Consider the following 13,514-nt stretch of genomic DNA (forward strand, 5'->3'; position numbering starts at 1 on the left):
TAGCAAAAGAAATTTCCTTCTAGTACTAGAGCCCATTAAGTGACACATAATTCAATAATGTGTTACAACAGAATTATCTTTAAAACACGAAGTAAGATCCCTGTAGGGATAAAACAATAACAATCTTTGATATCACAATTATTAGAGACTTGCTAAAATATCTTTGTAGTTAGGTAAAGAAACATAAAATGACTATTTTGAACTGAAATTTCCTGGGAAATAAAAGTTAAAAAAATAAAATGAAATCAAAACCTCCAAGTAAATGCCTAATTTAATATGTCTGCAACGTGCAAGATAATATTCCTATTAGGAAAGTCAAGGGGAGAAAAAAAAAATTACATTTTATAACCACAGCCAAATAGCAAAGCAACAATTAAAGATTGTTATGGAGATTGCTAGGCAAAGCAGCTGACTGACTGCTAAGACAAATTTCGGTTATATGATGGATAATGTGCCTAAGGGCAAAATTCCAGCCCACAAAATTTACACCCAAATTGGGCATGAAGGGAAAAAACAGCCACCTCCATCCACAATGGAGATCAAGATAGGCTCCCTGGCAGCACCTTCCCTCACCCTGCAGGCAGCCAAAACTCACAGGCTGTCACCCAGCACACCCTCAGCGCACACTCATCTCTCCTTCCAGCTCACAAGCTGCCTTTGAACCAACTGGGATCACATCCTGCCCAAAATGGGGCATCAACTGCCATCTTGTCCCTTTTCCCTGGGAACACTCCCCACACCCCCTTCCTCCTCAGTGTTCTCCTGCTATGGAAACAAGGGGATCAATGTAGCACTGATCCACAAAAAGCAGAAAGGGTGAGATGAGACAAAGTCACAACCATCTGGTTACTAAATATTATATTGTTTTATTACACATTTTTGGTGACACATAAAAAATTAGGGAAATAGATAAAGGAAGAAATTGGCAAAGAGAGAGAGAATTAGTCTCAGAGTTCCTGAGTTCAAAACACTGAGCACACTTCCTCCAAGGAAAGCAAAAGTCTGCAATCAGGGCACTGATATAAACCCAGCAGGTGATAAACTTCAGCAGCAAAAGCAGCAATTGTGACAAAATGTACAGGACAGGAGGACTCCCCCACTGGACACAGATTCAAATGATGGCCCAAGCCCTCTGAGCATCCTCTGTGCATTTACAGGACTCTTGCATTGATCTAACAGACACAGTAGTGATGGAATAAATACCATAGCTGCAAATTAAATAGTGATTTTGGCCAGTTGGGTGCAAGAGCACAGCACAGCAGTAGGATTATGACAGAAGAGTTAGAAGTTGCTCAGAAAGGAAAGGAAAAAGGTATGTCTACATTTAAAGCCCAGAATGGGATCACTTTTAATTTTTCATCATTGGAAAAGAAATGCATCTTGTAAAAGACAGAACACATGGCCAAACCATGGGACACAGGGGGATGAGGATTTCTTTCAAAATATCACAGCCTTCAAAGCCCAGGGATGTGACAGACAATGCAAAAAGGCAGTAAGGTAGGAAAAATACAGGTGAGCTGCCCAACCACTTGCCACTGGTGAGGGGTTTATGGTAAAGGGCACCAGGGAGGGCACCTGCTGCTCCTGGCATGGAATTAGGGAAGAGGAGTGACCCCAGTCTATCAGAAGTTGGACACTGGGCTCAGCAAAGCCACTTGAATCACTGACTGATCTTAGATGAGTGAGCACAAACTCATCCCAAAGCAGAGACATAAGAAGGTATCAGGAGAAATGGGCAAAAACCTGAGTTCCACGTAAACCCAGACTTGAGTAAGGAATTGTACAAAAAGCAGAAGTGACACTAGAGTTTAGTAACAATTAGATAAGCACAGGCATATACAGGCAATGCACAGAATGACCCAGACAGATCAAATTAGCAGCTGATACACTCACTATGACTATTTCTATTACTGAAGGAAGGAAATTATTTTTATATATATATATTTATTCATAAACATCTTGACCTGTTTGCATTCATTTTTTTCCCCCCCAACTAAATTTACGTTGCTTAATCTCGCAAAGAGAACACATCATAAGCTTTAATACTATACATCACAAAACTTGGGGAGGGGGAAAGGACAATCATTTCTCAGATTCAACAGCAAAAGAACCAAAACACCAAATCCCAAACATATTAGGCTGAAGCTGCAGAGAAAAAGACTTGCATTACACAGCTCTAAGTCTCTTCAACAATAGGAATATATTTAACTTCTTACAAGATTTAAGGTTGTTGACTCTCAAGGGGTTTTGTTTTGCTTTAAAAAAACATCACATATCTCTGTGTGCTGTTGATGCCTTTTGAAGCAGGCAGGAGCTGCATAATTTCATGAGGTACCTTACACAGAAAGCAGGATACAAAGACGTCAGAAAAACACTGAAATTCCTCCAAAAATGCCCCCATCTGGGAAGAGCTTCCTATTTATGTTTATCCACTGCTTTTCCCAAACATTGCTCTTAACACAAAGATTTCTCTCTTTGCAAGGCAGTGTCAATGCAACTTAACAAAGACAGCACAATAAGTAGCAGTGTCTTAGAGAGTTCTTCCCACCTATCTCATCCAGTGACATAAACACCAGTGGACACCTCAGAGGTTCCTGCCTTCATCTCGTGATGTTCTCAGCTTCCTTGGAACAGGGCCAGCACTCAGCATCTTACTAATGAAGAAGTCATAGAACCAGAGGGGGAAGTAGCAGAAGATGCAGAAGGGGATGTAAGCCCCCTTGCCAGGGGTGTAGAGGCCCTGGGGTCTCCTGGCCAGCAGAGCATGCAGGACAGCATCCAGCACAGGGGAAAGGTCAGGGGCACAGTGGGAGGGCATGTCGAGGAGGTACTTCCTCAGCCCCAGGAAATACTCCTCTCCATAGGTCTGCCTGGTGTCTGCCGGGAGGTTCTCCAGCAGCTCCTTCTCTTGCTTATCCCACTGCTCAGATGTGCCTTGGATACCTGCAGTAGCAACATCACAGGATAACAAGTGCGTTTAGGGCTGGATTTAAAAATAATAAATCTGTAATTAATAGACAGAGTTGATCTAAACTGGGTCAGTGGAGAACAAACACCACAGCTGGTCAGCAGCCAGTGCTTTTAGCTGGAAGAGAAGGAAAAGCGTGAGTACTTTTGCTACACTAAAAGCACAAAGTTCATGCCCCATTTGGCTCCCTGCTCTCCCAAAAAATGCTCTCTCACAGCCAAATCAGCATTTTTTCTTTCCCCCTCCTCCCCACTTTGCCACTCTCTCCCGATTCATTCTCTGGATATTTCCAACACGTATTTATTGCAAACAACTGAGGACAGACAGGCAAACTAAGATGAACAGGATTCACTTGGGTTGGCCAAGTGCTAAGCTGACCTTTCAACAAGTGACATTAATATTTCAATAACTAGTTTCCTGAAGGATTAGCCTTCTATTAGGACAGATTTAGAACTCTAATCTCTTTTTTCATACCATTTGCATCATGTAGGAAAGAAAGCAGGGGCTTCTCCAATGCAATTCTTGCCTAACTACCAAAAATTAAGCATTGCAAATAAAGAAAAGCACTTAAATAAATATTTAAATCTCAAATCCCAGGACTCATTTTTACCCAGAAGCCTGAGTACAGCTAAGCAGGACCCTGAAGGTGAAGCCTCAGGCAGGTTCCACTGACCACAAAAGGCTGTCAGAGCCCAGAGCCTCACATGGTCCCTTCCCAGGGGGGAAGCGTTCAGGGAAGTAGCATTTTATGAAAAAGACCAATTCGATTTGGTCTTGACATAAAAAATGCTCTGGGCAGGCATGGGGTGCAGTGAGGGCATGTGCAGCAGGAGATGAGTCTGGAACCTGGATAGGCTCTGCAAAAAGGGCTCAGTTGGAGGAGAAGGAGGAGAGTTTAGAACAGAAAGCAGCAGGAGCACAGGGGAAAGGAGTGGAGAGGAAAGATCAGAGGATATTGACAGCAAGCAAGCAGGATGACAGGTATTGCTGCAGATACTGCCATGCAAGACAGAGCAGCTCAATAAAGAGAGCTCTGATATTGAGGAAGAGAGGAGTGACAGGGGGAACGGAAGCTCCCAGGCAGGACAAGTGAGCCATAACACTCAAATTGGACACACCGTGCTGCTCCGTTTGTCAGCTCCAACAAAGCGGGAGCAAAGGGAAGGCACCAACTGCCTGGATCCTGTCCTGCCTCAGAGCAAAGACAGATCTGCCCAGGAGAAGGGAGGGAGGCAGCATGCAGAGCTGGAGGGAGTATCTATCACATAAAACACAGAACTCAATTTCCACAACCCACATAAAAAACGGGGGGAAAAGTCCAGCTCCTGAGAATCACTCAGGGCTCTGTTTGAGGCTGCTGAACTACAGAGAGAGAGGAGAGGCAGAAAGAACATTCCAAAATGTCAAACACCGACCTGTTCTGAAGCCTGATGGATGAATTGCTGCAACTTTAATGCCCCATTTGGAAAGCTCTTGCCTCATTACTCCAGAAAACATGGACAGAGCTGCTTTGGATGCCCCGTACGCAGCATACATCGGTAGTGGAATGCCTCCTGCAGGAGCAATAGAAACCTGATAAACCTCGACAGTGGCTCTTCTCAGCCTTTATTTTTATGATTTAGGAGGCAAATTACAGCGCAACCAAAATGATGCCTCTCTCACTGAGGTTAAAGACAAGTTAGTGAGGGAATCATCTCTTGCTAGAGGTTAAAAAAGAGTGAAAGTTGTAAATGAACAGTAGCTTACAGCAGTTATGCTCAGTAACACCTGGTAAGACACCTTGCAGGGCAGAAAAAATAAACTGGATTGCATTTAAGGGTAAAAACTGCTGAAAGTTATGGCTGTTGGTTTGAGAAACACAGATAATGTTTTAGTTCATATAAATAGTGAAGCAGTAGTTTTATGCTCCTGTTCTTGTCACCGTAACACAAATTTCAACCCCACAGTTAGAACAGGGTAAATCATCTCAATTCTGGATTTATAAAGCCAACTTATTTTTCTGTTCTTTCCAGACAGTTTCAGAAAGGCCAGAGACAATAATGCAAGAGTGGAAAAAAACCTCTGGGGACAAACCAAAGCTGGAATCACACCCCACGAGTGACAGGACTCCCTGAGACCCAGCATAGAAGCAGATCCCCTGCCTATTGTTTTATCCCATCTTTTTCAATCCCAGAAACATTTGTTCAGATGGGAAAGCTAAGAGAACACCCAGTATGTTTACAAAAACAAGCTTCCAGAAGAAAGTATCTTCCAAATGCAGAGAAAATCTGGCAGATTGCCACTCCTTCAGCGTTAGAAAAACACAAACATGCTTTGATTTGAGCATCTTCTTCAGCCCTCCCACTTCCTCCACCAGCTGGTGTTATCACCACACAGATTTAAGATCGTCACAGCCACCACAGGCTGTGCTGGCAGCAGAGCAGGGAGCAGAATGGACAATCCTTTTCTTGAGGCACATCCCTCCTTCTCCTGCCTGAATGGGCGGTTGGGCACATCCTCCCATGGAGCCTCTGTTTCACGTGCTACACATTCATCTCCAGGTGTTTGAGTATTTTAAAGGAAAATGCTTCAGATACAGGGGAATTTTCAGGTAAGCCACTGGTGCTGTTTGGTATTGTACTGGGATGGCCAAGGTATCACAGAAGCTGTTTACATAGAGCCATTCCCTTGAAGAAGTCAGGCCAATTATATGTTAATTATTCTTCTGTGTGCATCTGAATAAGCTGGATTGGTTTGAGCCAATTGAATCACATACTTTTCCCTCTAAGGTCAGGCTAACATGAGCCCAGTTAAATGAGCCCTACACAGACAGGAATAGATTCAGCACAATGAGACCTCACTGACTTCTCCACTAATGGTTTACCAAAGGACCCCCAGACCCTGGGTTAAGAGGAAACTCTTCACCCAAACCAGCCTGTGTGCAACAACATCTCTGCAGGCAGCTTAGTTTAAGCAGGGTCATTATCAGCTCCTGTAAGAAGGGCAAATTACACAGCACAGGGAAGCTCTGCATTTATCCCTTCAAGGCAGGTCAGGTGTTCTCACCAGGAATTAAGATATCTGCCCCAAAGCACCCACAGTGAGAGCTTCACTTGGGTGTGCAGAGGAAACAGGGGTCTGGCCTGAGAGCAGCAGCAGAAAGGTTCTTCTGATAATTCAGTCCTGATTTCTCAAAGTGCCAGCAATGAGCCATACACACAGACATACAAATACAGAGCAAATCTGAGATTATAAAGATAAAACAGTGTCACAGCCAGACTGCAGCCACATCCTCAGCATAAAGGGGAACACCAGGTGACACCTTCACAAGTCACCCCAGCAGTACAGCAGGGTTCAGGGGGACTCCAGTTGTGCAGAAGGGCAAAGGAAAACGTGGGAAGCACGTGACACAGTAAATCCCTAAGAGATCCTACACCAAAATACTTTCCAGCAGCACGGCATCCTGCTTCTAGCAGGTCTCATTTTCAAAGGAGCCCTCTTGCTCCTCAGCTGTTGGCTACCAGATACTGCATTATTGTATTACATTAGTTCCTACATCTCAGCATCTCAGCTGTCCTCCTAGAATAGGAGGTCATGTTATAAAGATACACATAAAAATATATATAGCAAAATTTATGGGGAAAGAAATGGAAGGCATATGTTAATTTTTAAAAAGGTTTGTTGTTCATTTTTTCTTTCATGGAAAAATACCACTTTCCTAGTAAGTTAGGCCTAAGTATTTTGAAGGCACCCAAAATCTTCTTAAAGAAATATAAACACAGAGCTCCCAGGTTATCAGCAGATATCACAAACTGAGGTGATCACAGACTTCTGCCTGAACATGTTATAGAAATATCTGCGATGTACCACCAATCTTTATGGAAGCTCACAAAGTTTTCAGTCATAGCATCTAGAACACAAGATCTGAATTTTACTGGGGTTTTTTGTCACAGCATATTTTTAGCCACATTAAACTCTTCTTTAAAGGCTGTTTTCTGGGAGTAGTCTCCCAAACAAAAGAAATTTTCTGGAAATAGTCTCCCAAACAAGAGAAAAACCTGAACTTATTACCTTAACATTTGTTCCCTGGGAGTATTGACAAGCCAGACTGACCAACACCTTCCTTGGCGTTTTTGCCGAGGAAGTTCATTGGTTTTCCTGCTGCTCCAGGACTCTGTTTTAGCTCAGCTCACCTGCCATGCTGGATATGTTCACCAGCCTCCCCTGTGATTTCCGGAGCAACGGCAAAAAGGTCTTGGACACCTCCACAGCCCCAAAGAAATTCACCTCCATGCAGTGCCTGTAGATGCTCATGGGGAGCAGCTCTCCATCAGCAGGGAAGCCCAGGATTCCTGCATTGTTCACAACACCCCAGAGTCCTGGGAAGAGAAGAAAGCACAGGGCTGCAATGCATCAGGAAAATATCTCCATAAGGAGTGCACTGATGAGCTGGATGGTGCCTCCAGACCAAAGCAGAGATGATCTGCAGCTGCAGATACACATTCCCCACTCCAAGACCAGTCACTACCATCTTCCCATGTCCCAAAAAACAGAAGTCTTGGATGGAAATATCCTGACTGCCCAAGATTCTGCCCTGGAAATGACCTACACACCTAAGCCGTGGTGCAGCCAACAGTTAAAAGATGCACCTGCTAAGCTGCTACATCAGTACTTCCATTGTAAAGGGGGCAGAAAAAAGCTGTACCTGCGTTTTGCACTTTCTCTGAGACTTTCAGATAGGCCTCCTTCACTTGAGTGGCATTGGTGATATCCAGCTGCAGGACACAGAGTCTCTGGGAACAGGTCCTCCGCAGCTCCTCAGCTCCAGGGCCATCCTTGTTCAAAACCCCAGCAAACACAACAAAGCCCAGGCTGTCCAGGTATTTAGCCAGTGCATGTCCAATCCCAGTGTCGCTTCCTGAAAGCGTCAAAAAAGCATGGAAAGTGCATCTGTCCTATACCACCATTAAAAATAAATAAATAAATGCATACACACATTGGAAAGCCATGCAAACGTAAACAAAGACACGATGGCAAAGTTCCTGAAATACATATGTCAGTAGAAAGAAAGGTTCAGATCTGGAGTTCGAGGAACTGGACCTTTAAATGCTCCTCAAAGACTGACAGACCATGTTCTCCTGATAAAGTATCTAAAAAAAAAAACAAACAGAAAGAAACCCCACACTAATGTTTTAATTTTAAATCTCCAATGGGCAAAGCAATTATAGAGCACTGGAATACAAATTCTTGGGTTCTATTTCTTCATTCCAAGAGGCAGCATTATTTTATTCACACATCCACCACACAGATCCCTCAGATAAGCATTTTTTTATTACAGACTGTAACCAAGCCAAAACTAAGCAAGTATTTCTTTACCTGCAGAGCATTTCAAATGCTTTCAGGACCTCAGAGAGCTTCAAAATGGCATTTTTGTGCTAAGTCAGCTACTGAATTCATGCAAACTTGCATCAGAATTTCTCTTATCCCCTCTATTCTCTTCCAAACTTATCCCCAAACTTTGTCTCTATAATGCCATGACCTAGCAGCTGCAGGGAGCACTGTGAGACCAAACACACAATGGTCTTTGGGATCACAGTTGTGAAATTCTTCCCAGCAGGTACCAATGAAGAATATTTAACAAATAATTTGATTCACAAGTCTCTCCCTTCAACACAATATTTTGCTGCTGCTACAGAACAAACCACAGAATGGTTTGGATTGGAAGGGACCTTAAAGATCATCCCATTCCAACCCCCTGCCATGGGCAGGGACACCTTTCCCTAGCCCTGGCTGCTCCAAACCCCATTCAACCTGGCTTTGGACACTTCCAGGGGTGGGGCAGCCACAGCTTCTCTGGGCACCCTGTGCCAGAGCCTCTCCACCCTCACAGGAAAGAATTTCTTCCCAACATCTAATCTAAACCTCCTGTCTTTCAGTTTGAAGCCATTCCTCCTTGTTCTGTCACTTTGTGCCCTGTCCAAAGTCCCTCTCCAGCTCTCTTGGGAACCCCTTTAGGCACTGAAAGGGCCTCTAAGGTCTCCCTGGAGCCGTCCCAGCTCTTTCCATCTGTACTCACAGGAGAAGTGCTCCAAGTCCTCTGGTCATCTTTGTGGCCTTCTCTGGACTCACTTCAGCAGGTCCCTGTCAGAATTCCCTCCCTCCCCTGCTGCCCATACGACTATGGAAGGAGCCCAGGGCCTGACTGGATTCTGGGCTGCCAGCACATGGTGCTGGGTCATGTTCAGTTTCCCATCAACTGTATTATAAGTTAATTTTAAGTTTTCTCTCCATTTTTAAAATTCTGGTTTCCATTCTTTCCACCTACAGAGGAACTTACTCCATAACAAAAGAAAGACATCACCCGTGTCCCCAGCAAGGCTCCCAGTGAAGCACCACAGGTAGTGACAGGGAAGGAGTTTATAGGGGCTGTGTTTCAGGAGCTTTGCAAAGGACAAGATCAGGAGGAAAATGAGGAGTTTAATAAATTAATATAGTTTTTACACTGTAAAGCATCAGCCTGTTCCACAGTACTGCACCAGACCCTCCACTGCAACTGCAGCAGAGAAAGCTCCTGGGCGCTGCTGTGCACTGGGATCCATGGAGGTATCCCAGGGTCTCCTGCAATCACAATTTACTACACCAGTGTTCAGTTTCCAAACCCTGGAAATCTGAATGTGAGACAAAGGACTGGAACTCCTGCCAGATTTTTTACTATTTTCTTATTTGTGAAAGAGCTGCAGTACTCCCCACTTAGCCCTACCATAAACTTCTGAGGGTTAGTTTGGGATTTTGGCACACCAAGGAAGATATTATCAGAGTTAATCCCAGGTCTGCTCCTACATTCAAAATATGCAGTCAATAGAATTCGACTGCCAAAGAGACTCATTGTAATAATGTCAGATCTTCATTTCTGGATTCTGTCTTTTAATTGGGGTTATAGTCCTGAAAGGTGAAAAATATTATTTCCAGGTGACTTGAGGAAAACATGTACTAAATGTCTGGATCAATCAGCATGTCTTGAAAAAGGAGAAAAGAATTACTCATGCTCTATTTAATCCTTGGGGAAAAAAAAACAAAGCATCAGATTTTTAGCATTTTTGAAGTCTGCAATTTGCTGAAGATTCACCAGAGCACTACAAATATCACATTAAGCTTCTCCAGTCCTGACCTGACAAAACAAACCTGCATTCTTGGAATTCCCTAAAGAGACATGAAGAAGCCTGCAAATATCCCAGACACGACAGATTTCTAGGTTTGGGGGTAGAGTGACTTTCCTTCTTTTTCTTTTAGTGAAGATGGCTACTTTTAGATCAAATCCTTCCTCTTTCATCATTCCCAGCAAGTAGGTTTTACAGTGCAGCTTTAACTTGAATATAGGCAGAATACGATGCAACTTGAACTTGGGACAGGCATAGCAATCCCAAAACAGCAAAAAAGTGGTTTTTATCTTTGCTTGATGCTGGGTTTGTCCCCGTTTTTTTCCAAAAAAAGTATGATTTGAGTTTCAGACCTGTTATTGAAGTCCAGAGAAACTTTACTCTTCAACTCCTAGAATTCAAAGAGTAGTTAGGTCTTCATAGGGGAAAAAAAAAAAAAGATAATTCCTCCCTGACCACACTTTTGCTTCTATGTCAGAAATAATTTGTGGATTATGAGAAGATTTATTATAAGGAAAGCAGTCACTACTGACTGTGACTGAATCATTACTGAGAATTTACAATTGACTCATGCCGAACATGCACCAAATCACTCCCCAAGAATGGAAAGACCAAATGAACTGGAGAAAATCATCCCACTGCACACAGACTAAGCAAGGACAGAATTTTACAGTTCCTCTTGCTTCGAATCTTGGTGGCAATTTAATTTTTAGGAAAGGTGGCTATTGCATTTACCCCTAAAGTGTTTCATGCCAGGAGCTTCTGTTTTAAGGATACTGGAGCTCTTGCTCCCAGCAAGAAGATCCAGAGCAGACTTTCAGCAATGGCTTTAAGCCTGCCCACATGCCCACAGTTACCCAGGTGAAAAGGCATTTTGACCACTGGGCACAGTTTTTCCCTCATCCTGGTACTCCAGTGGACTGCTGGCTTAAATAAATAATGTAGAGCAGCACCCTACAAGGAACATCCAAAGAGGACCAGAACGTGTGACAGAACCCAGGGAGAGCAGCAGAGCTTGCTCCAGCCTCTGGCCAAAGGCAGCTGTCTCACGAGGGATATGTGGTAGTTTCCCAGGACACAGCCATATTCCTCAGCTCTGCAGGGCTGAAAGCTGGAGAGAAAAAGAAAAAAAAGAATTAAAGTCACTGTCTTCCACAAAGTGCCTGTCTGAGGTCTTCTCTAAACTGAAGAAAATGACACCAAAATTTACTTAAAGGCACTTGCACCTGCAGAAGCACAGGGAGACACATCCTGTAGTTGGGACAGGGAAGAACACCACAATCCGTGCAATTTAACCAAAACACGTTGAGTAAAACTTCTGTTTCAGTTGATGGAGAGTTTGATTGATTGCATGGGATTCCAATAAAGACAAAGAAGAGCCTCCTCAAGTTAATCAGCTGTCAGAGATGTCCAAACTTGCATTTCTTCAGGACAGTTGCAGCACAGGTACAAGGAAAGAACATTCCCTTACTGGACTATACCCAGATGTTCCTAACACCCTTATATTGTTCTAATTCAGATTCTACACAGCAAATAAGCTCCCAGAGAGTGCTTTTTCCCTGAACATTTTCAGTCTTACAAAGAGCAAGGAGATGCCCAAGTGCAAGCACATCCCCTGAGTCTGCAGGGGTGGGAAAGGATCACTCCCTATTCCCCACACCAATATCCATCTTCATCTGACACACCTGCAGGGAAAAGCCCAGCTGGCAGATAAACTGCAGGGGAGAACTTGCTGCTGTTCTTGTCTTCTCTCAACTTTTATGCTTAATCCCTGTATTAAAGCTTGCTAGGCAAATCTAAATTGTTTCCAGGTGTCCCTATAAAACAAAATGAAATTTTGCTAGAAATTGCTATATAAACCAAAGCAACTTAATTCAGCTTTCCAGAGGGGGGGGGAAACCAAAGAAAATAAAACAAATGCAGCAAATTAAGAGTGCAAGAAACACAGTTGGCAGACACTCCAGTTTAAAGGTTTGATTAACACAAATAAACAACATCCAAATAAACAACACCAAAAGTTTTAGAAGAAACAGGAGAAAAGCCATAAAACTACAAAAATGTCATTCCTGCAAAACAAAAGTGGGTTTTGAGTAGATCAGAACGGTAACAGAGACTGAATTAATTAGCTCTGAACTTTCCCGGCTAGTGAAAGGAATTGCTCCCTCCCAAATGTTTCAGTGTTTCAAAGAGATGTCACCAAACCAGTGTCTTGAAATATGTGCATGATAGACACAGTGTGCACTATTTACACACACATCCCCCAAAAGACAACTCCGCATGCATAACCAGCACAATTAATTCAAGTAAACAAAAGTAATGTATGAATGTAGCATTCTGAGAGCTCCCGGGAATTAATGTCTCTCCTAAAAAATTAGACCATCATAAGTATTCTTATGCTTCTTGCACCAGTTAATTTCACAAGTATGTCTAAAAAGCTACTTGTAAAGATTAAATGAGACACTAAAAAGTAATAGCATCTATTAAGATGTTTTTCTACTTAATTTCAGAGCACTTATTTACCTGGGAAAAACATCTCTGCCGAAGCAAATAAAACAAGCAGGGGGAAAAAAAACAAAAAGAATAAAGGGAACTCTCACAAGCACGCACTAACCCGAGGACAAGAAGTTTTCCAGCCCTCTTGTGAGAAAAGGCAGCTTTTGTTTGGCTTTGTGCATTGACAGCACCTTACCTGTGATGAACACGGCTCTGTCCCCCACGGGCAGCAGCTCCCTGTCCGCCAGGCACACGGAGCAGACGAGGCACACGGCCACGAACGCCCCCAGCCCCCCGCCAGCCCCCAGCGGGGCCACACACAGCAGCCCCAGCAAGGCGGACAGGAGGCTCCAGAGCAGCACCTTTGCTTTGTCCTGCGGGCTCCTCTGGGCCGTGCAGAGCATGATGACCCCAGCAAGAGTGGAGACACCTGCGCAGAGCCACCCAAGGGGGCTGCTGGCCAGAGCATCCATCGGCAGGGGGGAGAAGCCGGCACTCACGCCCCACCCCCGGCTGGGTGGAAGCAGGTATTGCTAAGTGCAGTGTGTGTTATATAGGAGCAGGGGGTGGGGCAGAGAAAGGGGACTCTGTTTAAAGGTTTGACATGATCTCACTTACCCTTCGCATCAGCAAGGAGCAGAAGCCTTCCTTTGCTTACCCTTCATTCCTTCTGCCTGACAGCCCCACCTTCTGAACAATATGCTGGCTAGATAATGATTGACAGCAGCAGGAATGGACATGATGTAGCAAGCTTTGGCTCCAGGGAAAAAATTAACTGCCATATTTTTTTTATATATATCTTTAAAGTAAACTTTCCTAGACAGTGAGAAAAGGAAGTTTCCTTTATGAGAAATAGTTGGGCTTTCCTGCTTAAAAAACTTCGGGTGTAGTTTCAGTGGAACTGGTTTTTGACGGGC

At 43.8% G+C, this 13,514-nt stretch overlaps 1 protein-coding gene across 1 annotated transcript; it reads right to left on the bottom strand.

The window, feature by feature from the left end:
- Window positions 1-253: 253 nt before the first annotated feature.
- On the bottom strand, window positions 254-13,204 carry HSD17B2 (hydroxysteroid 17-beta dehydrogenase 2). The gene is made up of 5 exons (XM_032122090.1): window positions 12,794-13,204; window positions 7,653-7,865; window positions 7,141-7,326; window positions 4,384-4,521; window positions 254-2,943 (listed from the first exon to the last, which is right to left on the bottom strand). The coding sequence occupies exons 1-5, from the start codon at window positions 13,068-13,070 to the stop codon at window positions 2,585-2,587; spliced, it is 1,173 nt and encodes a 390-aa protein (XP_031977981.1). The 5' UTR covers window positions 13,071-13,204; the 3' UTR covers window positions 254-2,584.
- Between the last annotated feature and the right edge of the window lie 310 nt (window positions 13,205-13,514).

The sequence above is a fragment of the Corvus moneduloides genome, chromosome 12 (genome assembly GCF_009650955.1).
Source record: "Corvus moneduloides isolate bCorMon1 chromosome 12, bCorMon1.pri, whole genome shotgun sequence".
Taxonomy (NCBI): Eukaryota; Metazoa; Chordata; class Aves; order Passeriformes; family Corvidae; genus Corvus; species Corvus moneduloides.